The sequence below is a fragment of the Arvicanthis niloticus genome, chromosome 5 (assembly GCF_011762505.2).
Source record: "Arvicanthis niloticus isolate mArvNil1 chromosome 5, mArvNil1.pat.X, whole genome shotgun sequence".
NCBI classification, from domain to species: domain Eukaryota; kingdom Metazoa; phylum Chordata; class Mammalia; order Rodentia; family Muridae; genus Arvicanthis; species Arvicanthis niloticus.
The window spans coordinates 20,296,310-20,312,807 of record NC_047662.1 but is presented as its reverse complement, the minus strand read 5'-3'; the positions used below and the strand labels follow the sequence as shown (position 1 = coordinate 20,312,807).

Below are 16,498 nucleotides of genomic sequence, written 5' to 3'. Positions count from 1 at the left end.
CTCGTCACAGGGGACACCTGGCTTGCTGAAGTCCTGCTCCCTCCAGAGTCCTGGCATCTCCAGAAGCCCCACCTTGCTCTCAGCACACGGTTCCATTTGGACAGGCTAGGGCCTGTTACAAAAACTCCTGGATAGAGCTGTGTCCCCAGGGTGTAAACGGCCTGCACCAACCAGCGGTCCCCACAGCAGGAAAATGAGGATGGCCGCATCAGTCCTCTGGTGAAGTCCTCTATCGTGGAGGCTGAGGTAGGAGTTAGACCAGGCACTCTGGTGTCTGCCACACTGGAGACAATCACTGTGGGGATTGCCATCTGAAGATCCCTGCCAAGGAGAGTCTCTGCCAGCAGGTTGCCTGGGACCACCCTCTTCCCCAACCATCCCAAGATGTTCAGCCCAGGCTCATGGTACCTACAGCTGGCTCTGTCCAGTGACTCAGGAAGCAGCCACACCTGGCCTGTCTCCATAGAGATGTGATACCCTCCATCCTGATGCCTTTGTAAGGAGCAGGGGAGGGGGGAAGCTTCTGCTCTAGACAGTCATTTTTCCCTTTGGAGTCCTCAAGTGAGACACTAAGCCCTGTTGTCATGGGGGATGTCTGGCTTGGCGATGACCCTACTCTGCCTATTTTGCTCTCTCCTGTCGTTTCTCCTTCCGGAACTTGCTCCCAGCCCACAGCTCCAAAATTCATTCACTAACTGTTCTTAGCCTGTGAATGTGCTGGTTCTTCTGCTGGAAGTCCTTTTTGCTCCTGAGGGCTCCTGAGGTACTCATCCCAGGAGGACCAATGACTGGGAAAGTCATCCAACTTCCAGTGTGGCTGCAATGACAGTTTTCAGCTAGACCTCAGAGCTTTAGTCCTGGGTTTGTCACATGTGAGGCCAGAAGGCCTTCAGCAGGGGAGCCTAACCTCAACCTTCCAGGGATCCCTTTTCTTTTCTCGTTTTAGACAAAAGTTGGAGGGGAGGGGAAGGGAAGAGGAAAGAGGGGAAGGGCAGCAAGATGACTCAGTGGGCCAAGGCACCTGCTGCCTCGCCTGATGGATGCAAGTTCAGTGTCTGAGGCTCACGTAGTGGGAGGAGAGAATGGATTCTCATATGTTGTACTTACTCTGACTTCCACAGGCCTCTCCCTCGCCTTCTCCCTCCATGTCTGTCTCTGTCTCTGTGTCTCCCTGTCTCTGTGTCTCTGTGTCTTTCTGTCTCTCTGTCTCTCTCTTTCTCTCTCTCTCTCTCTCTCTCTCTCTCTCTCTCTCTCTCTCTCTCACACACACACACACACACACACACACACACACACACTGTTAAAACATTGTTTTAAAGCAACAACCCTTTCCTCCAGAGCGCCACCTAAGACTCTTTTCTCATGGACTGCCCCATCCAGTGCTACCCATATTGTGAGAACAAGCTATACCCAGTTTATCATTTCTGCCCAGGCGTCTCTGATGTTGGCAGCAATTCATCAGTGACGTGGGACAGAAGGCAGCAAAAGTGGGCAAATTCCCCTTTTGTGGCCACATGGTGTCAGACAAGTGTGACAATCTTCTCTGAAGCCCGAGAGGTGCCCAGTATTTGTGCTATATCAAATACATGGCAAAAGGCCAGGGCAAAGATGGCTCTCGTTCTAGTGTGGGGCCCTATCCTTCCCACTCATCTGAATCATCAAGATGGCATCCTGTGCTGGGGCTGACAGGCTCCAGATAGCTATGCAGGGTGCCTTTGGGAAGCTCCAGGGCGCAGTGAGCAGGGTCCATCTTGGCCAGGTCAGCATGGTTGTCCACACTAGGCTACAGAACAAAGACCGTGTGATTGAGGCCCTGGGTAGAGCCAAGTTCTCTGACAGCAGCAGTAGATCCACGTCTCAGAGAGGTGGGGCTTTACTAAATTTAATGTAGATGAATTTGAAAACTTAGTACAGTGGTTCTCAATCTGTAGGTCATGATCCCTTGGGTTGGGGGGGGTCAAATGACCCTTTCACAGGGGTCCCCCAAGACCACCAGAAAACACAGATAATTATGGTGGGGTCCCACAGCATGAGGAACTGTGTTAAAGGGTGTCAGGAAGGTTGAGAACTGCTGAATTACTAGCTGAGAGGCAGCTTATCCTGATGGCTGTTGGGGTCAGTTACATCCCCACTTGTGGTGTCCCAGACAGACGGTGGGCCCTGTACTCTGGAAGAACACTTTCAGTGAGCTGAGTCCTAGACCCTACAATGTTCAGTTGTCAATCTCACATCTAGAAAAAAAGAACTACTATGTGACTATGTGGCATTTATTGAAAAGCTCATGCAGGCCAGGCCATCCATGTAAACACATTACCTGATTTATTCTTCTCACAAAACAAACAAACAAACAAACAATGCCCTCTCTCTCTCTCTCTCTCTCTCTCTCTCTCTCTCTCTCTCTCTCTCGGTGGGGATGTATCTAGAAAGGGTATGTGACTTGCTTATGGTGACATAGCTGGCACATTGCAGAGTTCATGACTATTCGACCTTGTTGGGGACATCACAGGAGCCTCCTGTCTGTTCTCTCACCGTGAGCAGCTTGAAGCTCTTTCCTGATAAATTCAAGTTCAGAGTCTGGGTCCTGAAGCCTGTTGACTTCTGTTGGGGGCTTGAGGAAGGCTGACCCAGGACTCCAATCCCATGGAAACCCTTGTTCCTAGAATCTGAGACAACAGCTGGATGACACATAGTTTCCCACAAGGCCCCAGAGTCCTGAGTAAAAGATTGAGGGGGCGGGGCCTGTGCTTCTGGACCATCAAGGCCTTGCCTCACCCAAGGGCCTGAACTGAGCTGTGGGAGGTGATGTTCCCAGTGCTGCTTTCCTGCTACCTGGGCTGGGGACAGGAGCTGCTGCATAGAAGAACTGTGTGAAGGAAACCCTGGGGTGACTCCTTCATACCATCCCTGGCTTGGATCCAGGCCCAGTGCTAGGGGACTGGGTGGCCTTGGGCAGGTTGTACTCTGGAACCTGTTTCCTCGGCCACAACGATGGTGACAGAGTGTGCCATAGATCAACAGCATACATGAAGGGCCCTGAGTGGAGTTGACAGGAAATGAGACTCCATGTCGGACCACTGTCCTCACTGTGTTGCTGGGCTCTCAGAGGGTCATGGCTAAATGACTTCTCTCCTGCAGGCAAACCTCCTGGGCCACTTCGAAGAGTTGCCTGAGCCGGGACGCATCTTTCCTGGCTCTAGGCCTCGACTTTTCTATCCATAAAACAGTGGCCACCACAGTCACCTCAAAAGAATGTTCAAGGTTCGAAGAAGGTCATAGAGAAGGTCTCCATCGCTGCTCAGAGCTCACTTCCCCCATGTGTAAAGTAGTAGACACAGTACCTGTTTCGGAGGATTGTTTGGATCAAGAGAGGTCGTCATGGCAACTGTTTGGCTCACGGCTTGCCATGTGCCAAGAACATTAAGTATAAATTGTGAATTTTAAAACAAGCTAGAGAGGGGACGGATGAGGGGGTGTACCCCTGGGGCCGGGCCAGGAGGATCAGGAACTTAAAGCCAGCCTTTGCTTCATTTGTGAGTTCCAAGCAGGAGCTGCGAGAGACTCTGTCTTGAAAAACATACAAATGAACAAAAAAAACATACCACCACTGACAAAACCCAAACCAACCCAAAGCAAAGAATCAAGGCAATGTGTGCTTCTTCTCCCTTCCAAAAATAGCTGAGTCCAAGCCTCCTTCTGAGTCTTTAGTGTTTGTTTTGTTTTGTTTTGTTTTGTTTTGTTTTAAGAAGGGATTTCTTTGTATAGCCCTGGCTGCCCTGGAACTCGCTCCATAGAGCAGGCTGGCCTCAAACTCAGAGATCCCTTGCCTCTGCCTCTGGCTCTTGAGTGCTGGGATCAAAGGCATGGGCCATGGCCACTTCCTGTCTGCGAAGTCTTCCATTTTTATTCATCCTATTGAGACAGGGTCACCTTATGTTGCCCAGGTTGGCCTGGAACTCCTGGGCTCAAACAATCCTCCTGCCTCAGCCTCCAGAGTAGTAGACTTGGGATGGCAGGCCTGCTGCCTTGCCCCATGAATTCAGGAAATGTGGGGATTTGTCTGAATCTGTTGAATGAGAGGCCAATTTCACACAATTCTCTTAAGATGATATGCTTCATCACAGTACAGAGTGAAATTTTGCAGTTTCCAAAGACCTTCACGCCCACCGTTGGACCTAAGCCTAGTCACCTTGTCAAGTGGCACTGTCATCTCGGTAATACTGAGGCCCAAAGAGCAAAGTTTGTCCATGGTCACATGGTGAACTGGGGTAGTACCCGGCTCCAATCCTGTTCATGTGCCAGGGCTCCAGACTCAAGAGTTCATTAAGGGCAGAGCCCTGGCCTCCACCAATCAGGCCTGTTCACTCAGGACCCAGTCTGGTACTCCTTTTTTGTTAGGTACGGGGAACCCAGAACACCAAAGGAAGGAGCAGGTATACGAGGCACTGTGAGCTAGTATTTACTGGAACCATTGGGCTGTTCACCTTTTCGGCTGTGCCCACATCTGGAAGATGTGACAACGGAGAGTGGTTGTTTTGACAGAGATCTAGATAATACAGGACAGGGAAAATGTCAGAGATCATGGGATGAGTCTTTGATAAGCCAGAGAGAGCCCAGCTTGGGACACAGCTCCCCAGGCAGAGTACCATCTGGACTACAGTAGCCCTGTGAGGCAAGAGCGGTAGGCGCCAAGCTCACGCTGGCCTCAAAGCTCTTGTTGGGACGCTCATCGACTCTCTTCCCACTATCACAGACTGAAGTTTGCTCTTTGGGGAAGTGGGCAAACTCTGCAGGAGTCTGCAGCCCCATTTCTGACTCTAGGTTCTCTGGGCCTCCTATTTCAGACTGTACTGTGACCGCAGGAAGTCCCGGGATGTGTCAGGGAGTGACCCCTCCTGCAGCCTGAGCTTGCATAACGCCAGGCGGGGAAGCTACGGACTGGCGGAGGCGGCTGAGCCCCGGGTGCCCAGCGCCGCCCTCCGGGCTTGGGGCGTGGCCGCTGCCCCTTTATCTGCGACTCCTGCGCGGAGACGCAGTAGACCGCTCCCAGCTCTGCTCCGACCACAGGTGAGACTGCTCCTGGAGATCCCGGGGCTGGGCTGGGCTGGGAGTGGAGCAGTCCTCCCGTGGGCACGCGGGTTGGGGGGTGGGTGTGCTTCTAGCTCTGCATGCCTGCGGTGCTCAGTGGCGGAAGTGGGCAGGTGGTGGAAGATGGGGCGAGGCAGCAGGACCCTGACAGCCGGACAGTTATGTAGAGGAGCATCTCCCGATAGGGATGGGGAGAGGTCGCCAAGGGAATCAGTTGCAAGGAGGGGACCAGAAGAAGCAAAGTCTGAGGTCACCCCCTACCACCCCGCCCCCGGGAGGAGCAGTGGGGGGGTCACTGTAGCGGGGGGGGGGGGGAGGACTGGGGAGAACAGAAGGATTATGGGAAGACTAGAGGTAGCGTGTCATGGAGAAGGAGGACCAGGGCTGGAGCATAGCCTATGAGCTTGTGGAACTGGGAGAATACTTTAGTATCGTCTGCAGAAGGTAGGCACGGGAGACAGCCTATACAGGATCACACCCAAGGAACAGGCTGTGTGCTGCATTCTAGGAGCGAGGTGATAATGGGGCAAGAAGGAGCAGGAGTGGAAGTATATAGGGTGTGTGTGGGGGTGGGGGGAAGGGGTGCAGATCCTTGCGGGAACCCCGAGGAAAGCTCTACAGGTGGGAGGGCTACCAGACCAGAATATTGGACCCCTTCCCTAGCGTCAGGAAAGCCAGATTGCCCTAGGTAGGAAAAGAGACAAAACCCCACCCCTACAACCTTAATCTCCCAGCAGCCTCTGCAGCCTCTTAGGCTGCCTCAGGCTATCCGCGGAGAGGTTTTGATGGATTCTTCAAGCTGGACTGTTGTTGGGTACCCAGAGACACCTTGTTGAAGCTCTCCCGTTTCAGGGTACTCTCCTTGGAACAGTGGGGTTGTCTGAGCTTTGGGGGAAGACTTCCTTAAATCTCCATTCTGATCACGTTTCTGAATACAAATGGAGACCCACAATGCAGTGCCAAACACAAATGGTTTCTGTTCAGTCTTGGAAGACACGGAGGTTGCTTTTGCTTTAAATTGATTGAGCTGAATTGGAGAATTGGTTTGCAAAGAGGGAGGTGACCCGGTTGCTGGGAGAGCCGAAGGCCTGCCAGAGCTTGTCCAATCTACATTCATCCACACTGGGTACCCAGAAGTTGCCTGGAACCCTGCTTCTAAAATTAGTCTTAGACAAATGTTGGTATTATCTTTCCTCTGGGCCTGGATCACCAGATGTACCTGGGCTTGAAGGTGTACAGAAACATGTGGGAAAGTAGCCACTAACCACAGCCATTTGGGATCCTCCATGGCTTGTCTTTCCCTCAGGACCTGTCTGGAGGGTTTGCCTCCCTCACTCACAATATTAACTCTGACTAGACTTCTTACTGCTATTCTTTATCTTTTGTAGATAGGAGTCTTGGCGTTTTTCCCACTGGGCCTTGAACTCCTGGGTTCAAATGATTTTCCCTTCTGCCCTCAAGTGGCTATTAACTTGATTTTGATGATCTTAGTATGTAGGCCAGGCTGACTTTGAGTCGCATGCACTCCCTCCTGAGCCTCTGAATTGTTAGGGCTCTTTCTTTCTTTCCTTCTTTCTTTCTTTCTTGGTTTCTGGAAACAAGGTTTCTCTGTGTAGCTCTTGGCTTTCTTGGAAGAAAGCCTCTGTAGACCAGACTAGCCTCAAACTCAGGAACTCAGAGATCTGCCTGCCTCTGCCTCCCAAGTGCTGGGATTAAAGGCATGCACCACCACTCTCTGATCAAAGGTTATTTATTTATTTTTTTAACAGGATCATAGAAACACAAAAAATTAGGTATGCATGGTGGTAGACACCTGTAATCCCAGCACTCAGGAGGCAGTCATGATTTGAAGGCCAGTCTGAGCAACACAATGAGATGCTGTCTGAAAAGGCCAAAGAGTGCTGAGCCAGTAAAGTGCTTGCCGGGTTAGTCTGAGGAACTGAGTATGGTCCTCCAGCACTCACATGAAAAGCCTGTCACACCAGGGCTGAGGTGGACCTTATGGAACTCCTCGGCCAGTCGGTCCAGCTCACTGGTGAGCTCCAAGTTTGATGAGAGACGCTGCCTCAAAATAAGGTGGAGCATGGTGGCGGTCCTAACAGACCTCTGTCTCCACAGAGACTCACACGTGGGCATGCATACATATGTGTACACCCACAGAAAAGGAAACACAGAAGGAAGAAAGCAAGGAAAGATGAATGAATGAATAAAGGAGAAAAAAAAACGAAGGGAGAAGAGAAGAGACATTTGTACATTGTGTGATTTCTGAATCCTGGCTTTCTTCTCTTTATCTAATGAGGCCAAACCTTGTTCTCCATGGTGAGATAAAATAATCTTTAAGAGAACATGCTGAGGAGTCCGGATATACAAAGCAACAATGAATACTTTGCATGCCAAGGACAGGAAGAAGCCAAGGGATGACCAAGCCTGCTAACCCTGGATATTTAGTGAGGCCTGAAGCATCTGAGAGCCAGGGAATAACCAGGCTAATTTGTAGCTCTGTTGTGCAGGTTAAATACTGATGGAATGTCACAGGGCCCCAGCACACTTTTAAGTAGGTGGATTCATTTTTTTTTCCCTCTTAAAAAAGGGACCAAAGTGCCAGGGTCTTTCCCCAGCCACCCAGGTCTTATGTAACTAAGCAAGGAGACCCCAACAAAAGTCGAGCCAAAGCCAGGGCCAGCACTGAGCATCTAGCGATGACAGTTCTTACAAGAGCCCAGTGGTAGGTCTTTCTAACCTTCCCAGAAACCAGCTCAGAGATGTAAAGGAAGCCTCAGGAAGTTACCAAGCTAGTAAGTTCCAGACTTCAGATTCCAGGCCCACACAAAACCCAGACTTTTGGCTTCTTCAGAGTTGAGTTGTAGACAGCCACCCTTTAGACAGTGGCCCTGTCTTTTTCATGGTCGCCCTTTGCCTTGCTTCCCTCCACAGGCATCTGTGTGGGTGAAGCAGCAGAGTGGGGGATGCCCATCATTCCCTGTGTTCCCTGTTCTGCCACCAGGAACAGGGTGGCCTGGTGGCTGGAGGTTAGTAAGCATTGGTTGAAAACTGAGCATGGGGTGACCAGCCTTACTCTCTCCAAATCCCACTTTCTCCAGATGACCCACAGCCAGCCGGAACGTACCACCAAGAGGTGTGTGAACTCCCAGAGGAATTAGGGTTGATAAACCTTGGAAGAGAAGGTGAAGAGGGAGACCAGGAGTTAAGTAAACAGAAGCATGAGTTAGGCCTGGAGAAGGGGGTGGAAGACCACTCCCCCTTTTTTCCTGGCTTTTCTTGGCAACCTTTTTTTTTTTTTTTTACTATTTATTTTATTTATTTATTTATTTATTTATTTATTTATTTATTTTTTAATGCATTTGAGTACACTGTCACTCTCTTCGGACACACCAGAAGAGGGCATCCGATCCCATCATAGATGGTTGTGAGCCACCATGTGGTTGCTGGGAATTGAACTCAGGACCTCTGGAAGAGCAATCAGTGCTCTTAACCACTGAGCCATCTCTCGAGCCCAGCAACCTATTTTTTTTTTTAAGATGTAGTTTATTTTATGTGTATTTCTGCATGTGGGTTTGTGCACATATGAGTGCAGGACACCAAAAGAGTTTAGAAGATGGTATCAGACCCCGCCCCCAAGCTGGAATTACAGGCAGTTGCAAGGCTGTGGGTACTGGGAGCTGCAAGCAGCATGCACTCTTAGCTACTAACGCTCTCTCCAGCCCAAGGTGGCACACCTTTTGAGCTGCCTGCTTACAGTCTGCCTTCTGGTATCCTCTAGCTCCATGATGGGGCAGCTGGGGTTAAGAGCTTTTCTGGGGAAGGCACTTCCCAGCCACCTTTTCTGGGTCTGTGGGCAAGTGCCAATTTTCAGAATTCAGATTTCTCCTGCAATTCGCAAGGGTTATTCTGAATGCTCCTTGCTGAGAACAACTTAATTATTAAATAGGTCAGTGTCCTCAGGAGTGCAACCTCTAGCCAAACTTCCCTGGTTCTTAAATGTGTCCCCAAAGATCAGGTAAATGCTTCCGGGGACAGTTGGCAACTTCCCTCCCCAAGACAAGGTCTAATGCAGCCCAGGCTGGCCTTGTACTTGCTATGTAGCCAAGGATGACACTCAACTTCTGATCCTCCTGCCTCCACCTCCCAAGTGCTGAGATTATAGGTGGGTGCCACCACACTAGGCTAGGTTATAGATATTTTTCTAACCTTTCCCTCAGATCCACTGGCACAGATTGAAGGGTTTTTGTGTTTGTTTTGATGCTGGGTGGGACCTTGGGACTTGGACCTGCCAAGGCCACACTCCCAGCTTAAGGACAGATTTTTGGTTTGTTTATTTTATTTTATTTTATTTTATTTCCTGTGATAGGGTTTCTCTGTGTAGCCCTAGATGTCCTGGAACTCACTCTATAGACCAGGCTGGTCTCAAACTCAGAGATCCTCCTGCCTCTGACTCCCAAGTGCTGGGATTAAAGGCATATGCCACCAGTGCCTGGCTTTTTTTGTTTTTGTAGGACAGATTTTTAAAAGAATTCCCCTCAAGCTAACTGCAGGCTGTGATTTCTCTGACCACTCTAGTAGTCATAAAAATGGCAGCAATAATTTACTGAGTCCCTAAACGGTGCTCAAACCTAGTTCCAGTCATGTCAATCTCAGCAGCAATCTCTAAGGTGTGTACTTTTGTCTTTCCCACAAGGGAAGCCAAGAACCAGAGAGTCAGTAGTCCAAGGTCCTGGAGCTTGTGTTTTATGGAATCTAGTGTCAGTTTGTCTCTGAAGCCTTTCTCCCAACAAGTCTAAGAAAATGGCCACTTATTCTTTTATTCCTTTTTTTTTTTTTTTTAAGATTTATTTATTTATTTATTTGTGTTATGTATATACACTGTCGCTCTCTTCATGTACACCAGAATTGGGCATCAGATCCCATTACAGATGGCTGTGAGCCACCATGTGGTTGCTGGGAATTGAACTCAGGACCCCTGAAAGAACAGCCAGTGCTCTTAGCCGCTGAGCCATCTCACTAGTCCATTTTTTAAAATTATTAACTCTTCTGATTCCTGCTGAACCAGCCAAGAGCACCTGCCATCCTCCCAGACCCCAGATACTTGGGACCAGTTGGCTTGGCTCTCCTTTTGTTGTGTGATCTTGGGTAAGCCACAGCTCTCCAGACAGCACCATGATTCTGTCATGGAGGTGTTGTCTGTGACTGAGGCCTGGCTGGGAGGGCACATGTAGAACCTGGAGTGTGGGAGTCAGAAAGAAAGGGAGGAGGGAAGAATCTTTAGCCCCACCCTCCCATGACATCATACAAGACACCCCCAGGCTCTTGGAAGCCCTACCCCTAGGGTCCCTCATCTGTGCAAGTGCCACTTAGCCCTTGGCATCTGGTGACTTTGTACTGTTCCCACAGGATCCAGAGAAACACCCCCAGGTACCTAGTGTAGTTCGAGAGGCCTAGTGGGAGGCTGTGGCATTATGCTGAGCTGGCTGTCCAGGCTAGGCAAGGCCTGACTGCTTGATTGACAGACCATTCTGGATGCCCTGGGGTCTCTCTTTATAGTCAGCTCTTTCTGTTGGCTCAGGCTTGACCTCTGGCCCTGGTTTTTAAGGTGGATCTCTGTGTTCAAGGCCAGCCTGTTCTACAGAGCTATGTAGAGAAACCCTGTCTTGAAAAACAAAACAAGAATGTCCAGGTTTTTGGGCAGAACACTGGGTTCCCAAGCACGCTCTCTCTCTTCCTCTGTCCTTGAGTAAGAATTTCTTTATCTCTCTGGAGTAGGCCTTATGTAACAGCAAAATTTGGGACTAGTGCTTACCTCCCAGGGAAGTTACCAGAATGGATTATACAAAGGTAGTGAAGAATGAACATATAGAACGAGCTGTTTGGTTTCATCTGGCTTTATCTGGTAGTCATGTCTGGGAAAGGAGGCCTAAGCCATGTAAACACGACATACGTAGAGTTCAACAAAGCTGAGTAGATTTTGCCATTCAACTTCTGGAACCTATGATGTGTCCTCATGCCTTGGGAGGGTCCAGGAGTGGGAAATGGAGCCTAGGAGCAGACTTAACAAATCACAGGCACCCAGTAATCAGATATCACAGGCTCCATCCAGCTTCCCTGTTCCCAGGCCAGAGAGAAAGCCTTGCTGTGTTGCTAAGCCTAGGAGAGGACTCTCGGGTCTACTGTCCTTGTGAGCCATATAAGATGTGTTCTGAAGCCTATTCTGCCCCTGCAGACAGAATTGTGAACACCAATGGAGGCCGTGTTGTTATGGCTGAAGTCCATTCTCTTGAGAAGAGGGAGAAGCCCTGGGTGGAGATTGTTAATAGTCCTTATTAATAGGTCATCTGAAGGCTTCCTAAATCTGTGTTGAGCCAGCCTCTCTGAGGTGAAGGAATCAGAAGAGCCCCGTGCTCCCTGAGGCTAAGGGGCCCCATGTACAGTGGTGTGGGACTGATCCAAGTCTGGAAGCCTGAGAGTGGGTGTTTAGAGAGGGAGAGCAAGTTTGGGGCAGGCTCCGAAGCCGCCTGCACACAGCAGATTCTTGAACTGTGCATGTATCCATTGGGTGGCCTAGGGGTAGTGGCAGTGAGGCTCAGAGAACACAGGCTCCTGCAGATACAGTGGCTGGGGCAAAGGTGGTTTCGGTGGGCATCTGATGCTCCACGGACTGCATGCTGAGTTAAGGCAGTTGTCTGGCAGATATCAAGGGATGAAGGTGGGGGCTGGAGAGATGTCTCAGAGAGATGCTCTTCCAGCGGTCCTGAGTTCAATTCCCAGCAACCACATGGTGGCTCACAACCATCTGCAATGGGGTCTGGTGCCCTCTTCTGGTATGTCTGAAGAGAGCAATAATGTACTTACATACATAAAATAAATAAATAAATCATTAGAGAGAGAGAGAGAGAGAGAGAGAGAGAGAGAGAGAGAGAGAGAGAGAGATGAAGGTGGTGTCTGAGGGTTACCTTTGCAGTGGTGAGCTCAGTGGCCCAAGCAACTTGGGGAGGAAAGGGTTTATTTGGCTTATGTGCCCACAGTACATATAACAGTTCATTTTCATAGGGAGTCAGGACAAGAACTCAAACAGGGCAGGAACCTGGAGGCAGGAGCTGATGGAGGGACCACGGAGGATGCTGCTGACTGGCTTGCTCATGGTTTGCTCAGCCTGCTTTCTTATAGAACCCAGCCCACAGATGGCCCCTCCCACAATTGTCTGCGCCTTCCCCCATTGATTACCAATTAAGAAAATGCCCTTTAGGCTTGCCTCAATCTGTTAGGGGCATTTTCTCAATTGATGCTTCCTCCTCTCTGATGACTCTCAGCTTGTTTCAGGTTGATATAAAACTAGCCATCACAAATGTGTAGGCCTGGATTAGGGAACAGGCAGCAGACAAATGTGCTGTGTTTATTAAAGGAATGACAAATAGCAGCTGTCACTGTGTCTTAAATATTAGGATTTTTCCTTCTCTCTGATAAAGTACTTGACAAAGGCAACTCAAGTGAGGAAGGGTTGGGTTGGGCTCACAGTTTGAGAGTACACAGTCCGTGGTCAGGAAGGCACCGTGGTGTGTACTGCAGCTGGTCACATTGTACCCAGTCAGGAAGCAGAAAGAAAGGAAGGGTGGTATGCAGTGTGTTTTCTTTCTCTCTCTTCTTTTTGGAATTTTTTTTTTTAATTGGAAATATAACTTTTAATACAATGTATTCTAATTATGGTTCCCCTCCCCCAACTCCTCCCAGATCCTCCCACTTCCCCACTCACCCCAGACCACATCCTTTCTTTCTCTCACTAGAATACAAACAGCCATCTAAAATAATTAATAATAATAATAAATAGGACAAAACTTACATACAACAACAAGCCAAAGAAAAACAGAAGAAAAACATCCAGATGCTGAGATGCATACATACACACACAGAGAAAACTCATAAAAAATAAAGTTAGACACCATATTCTATAAGCAAAAAAACCAAAATATGTGTGTGTGTGTGTGGGGTGGAGCCCAGACAAAGTATTGTGAGACAAAAACAAAACAAAAAAACAAAAAAGCCCCCCTCACCCCCCCCCCAATAAAAAAAGAAAAGAAAGAAAGAAAAGGAAAGGTCGTTGAGTTGATTTGTATTGGCCATCCACTGCTGGCCTGCCCCCGGGGGTGGTTTGTGTACCCAGTAAGACTCCATTGAGAAAACTAGTTTTTCCTTTGCAAGCAGTTATCAATTAGAGACAACTTCTGGGTTAGGTGTGTGGGGTTGTGTTTACTTCCCTCCCAGTATTCACCCCTAATTTGGCTTAGACCTGTGCAGACACTGGGCAAGCCGCCACAGTCTCTGTGAGTCCAAACTCCAGGTCACAGGTCAGGAAGATGTTGCAGGTTGCCCTTGAATCCTGGTTGTAGATAAAGCAAGTTTAATCCCTTCTCCTGGAACTCAGAGCTTGGGACTGCTCCTGTCTGATTCCCACCTAGCCAACGTCACACCCCAGGCCAACTTCCTTCCCTTTTTATTCCACAAAGTATGTCCACAAAGCATGGAGACAAACTGCCCAGCCTCTGAGCTCACTGTAACACACTGAATGCCCATGAGAGGTAGGCACTCAAGTAGAGAGAGAGGTCAGGGGTGGGCAAAGAAAAAATAGGTTTTGAAGAATTAATAGGAGTTTGCTGAGTAGGCAAGGTGGGGACGATGTCACAGTAGAGGGAACAGCTTTGTGCAAAGTTGTGACATAAAGCCGTGGCTGCAAGAGTCTGATAAGGACCAAAGCACACCTGCTGGGTAGTAAGGTGGGAGGAGGAAGTGTGTGGGGGAGGGGGAGTAGGGAGTATGCCGAGGGAGGGGCAGTGGGAGTCCCTGGTAGCTCTGGATGGGTCGTAGGTAGAGGTCGTGGGTCTGTTAATAAGGGCATTGTCACTCAGAGTGAACAGGGATGGTGGCGGAAGCTCCCGGGCTCAGAGAGCCTGTCCCCACATTCTGAGTTCGGAATGGCTATCCTTAAGCAGAGAAAACAGCTAGGACAGCTGGGTGGTGATTGGCTGTAAAGGAAGTGACTGAGGCAGGGTGCTTTACGAATGAATGAATGAGGCATTTCAAGGCGAGCAGCTGCTGAATTAGGCCACGTTCTGAGAACAGGGAAAAGAGGTCGACTTTTTGGGGGACGTGGTGGTGGTGGTGGTGGTGATGGTGTGACTCCTTGATCCTGAAACAGCCTATTGACAGATGAGAGAGAAGGCAGTCTGGAGCATCAGAGCCTCAGGTAGAGACACAAGGACTCTGACTTTGCCCTGACTTCTCTTCCAGTTTCCCGCCTGGACCCCAGGCATGGCGATGGCAGTAGCCCAGAAGTTCAGCCACCTGCTGTCCAGCCTGTGGCATGTGGGCCAGAAGCCTCTGCAACCAGAACCAGTGTTTACAGTGGACCGGGCCGAGGTGCCGCCGCTCTTCTGGAAGCCGTACATCTATGCTGGCTACCGGCCGCTGCATCAGAACTGGTGTTTCTACTTCCGTACACTGTTCCAGCAGCACAACGAGGCCGTGAATGTGTGGACCCACCTCCTGGCGGCCCTGGCCCTGCTGCTGCGGCTGATCGTCTTGGTGGGGAGTGTGGACTTCTGGGAAGACCCTCACGCGCTGCCCCTCTTCATCATCGTCCTGGCCTCCTTCACCTACCTCTCCTTCAGTGCCCTAGCTCACCTCCTGCAGGCCAAATCGGAGTTCTGGCATTACAGTTTCTTCTTCTTGGACTATGTGGGTGTGGCCGTGTACCAGTTTGGCAGTGCCCTGGCACACTTCTACTATGCCATAGAGCCGTCCTGGCATGACAAGGTGCAGGCTATTTTCCTGCCCATGGCTGCCTTCCTGGCCTGGCTTTCCTGCGCTGGCTCCTGCTACAACAAGTACAGCCAGAAGCCAGGCCTGCTGGGGCGCACGTTCCAGGAGGCGCCCTCGGCGCTGGCCTATGCTCTGGACATCAGCCCCGTGGTGCACCGCATCATAGTGTCTCCCCTCCCTGCGGAGGAGGACCCTGCTCTTCTCTATCACAAGTGCCAGGTGGTTTTCTTTCTTCTCGCTGCTGCGTTTTTCTCCACGGTTATGCCTGAGAGTTGGTTCCCCGGCAGCTGCCATATCTTTGGGCAGGGACACCAAGTTTTCCATGTCTTTTTGGTGCTGTGCACTCTGGCCCAGCTAGAGGCTGTGACGCTGGACTACCAGACCCGGAGGGCCATCTACGAGCCTCTGCATTCCCGCTGGCCCCATAACTTCTCTGGCCTCTTCCTGCTCACCGTGGCCAGTAGCATCCTCACTGCGCTGCTCCTCAGCCAGCTGGTGCGGCGCAAACTCCATCAGAAGACCAAGTGAAAGTAGGTGGGCGGGAGCTGGCAGGGTGAGAGAAGGTGCTAGGGACGAATGCCTGGACTTGGCTCCAGATGGGAACAAGGCCTGGTAAAGTTGTTTATCTCTGGCAGGCCGTGACTCCCTGCATACAAGCTCAATGGCCAAAGTGGTGCTAGCCAATCCTTGGACCTGGGGATTGGCTGGGAGCTGCAGAGCCTTGTTCAATTCCCTGCCGTGGGAGGGGGAGAGATGAGGGACCCCTGACGGCCCCTCCCTTGCCTCCTATCAGAGTTGAGGGTTAAGGTTCAGCTTTGTTGCTGGGTGAGAGGTAAGACTCAGGCCAGTGTTAAATTTGAGCGGAGAGGGAGGGGAAGTCTTAGCAGCCACCACCTACCGGAGCTCACTGGTGGAGGGAAAAGAAACAGGCCAAAAGATGGGCCGCACAGCATTAACTTTACTGTGCCCTGCACCGCAGCCTGGATCGCTGAGTTCAGAGAGTTCCCAAAGACAAAAGATCCTCTCCTCTGCCCATATCCCTGCCGCACAGCACAGCACAGCCAGAAAGCCTCCCGTCTAGCATTGGCCTGTATTTCTTGCATACTGTTTCCAGCTTCTCCCCACAACTCGTTTATGATATTGAGGTATGTCTCCTTAGCTCACTCTTTCCTGGGGCTCCAGGCTTTAGAACCATTAGGAATTGTCAAGGAAAGCTCAAAAGCCAGACTAGTCAGCACTGCCCAGGCGCTCAGAGCCTTGGGCTAGGAAAGGTGAGAAGGAGTCTGCAGGCTGAGCTTCAAGGCATTTCAGGCAAAGGGGGTGCCTGTATCAAGATGCCAGATGTGGAGAAGCCGGGAGATCATGGGGGGCTAGAGGCAAGTTTGGTCCCTGGGGCTGGAGGTAAGGCTGGTCCCTGACCTGCCCTAGATTCAATAAAAATGACTTTGAAATAGCTTCCTCTGTGGTTTGACTCCTGTTTCAGGGAGGGGCTCTGTTCACAGGAGGTGGGGTTTTTGTTCTGTTTTGTTGTTGGCTCTTTTTGTTGTTTGTTGTTTTGTTTTTTGTTTTTGTTTTGCAGGAAGCTGCA

At 50.3% G+C, this 16,498-nt stretch overlaps 1 protein-coding gene across 2 annotated transcripts; it reads left to right on the top strand.

The window, feature by feature from the left end:
• Positions 1-4,904: 4,904 nt before the first annotated feature.
• Positions 4,905-16,365, top strand: Paqr7 (progestin and adipoQ receptor family member 7). Of its 2 annotated transcripts, none has more exons than XM_034504142.2 (2): positions 4,905-5,064; positions 14,380-16,365. In XM_034504142.2, the coding sequence occupies exon 2, from the start codon at positions 14,401-14,403 to the stop codon at positions 15,436-15,438; it is 1,038 nt and encodes a 345-aa protein (XP_034360033.1). In that variant the 5' UTR covers positions 4,905-5,064; positions 14,380-14,400; the 3' UTR covers positions 15,439-16,365. The 2 variants fall into 2 exon arrangements, with proteins under 2 accessions (XP_034360033.1, XP_034360034.1); XM_034504143.2 differs by lacking the exon at positions 4,905-5,064 and adding an exon at positions 5,444-5,529.
• The last annotated feature ends 133 nt before the right edge of the window (positions 16,366-16,498 follow it).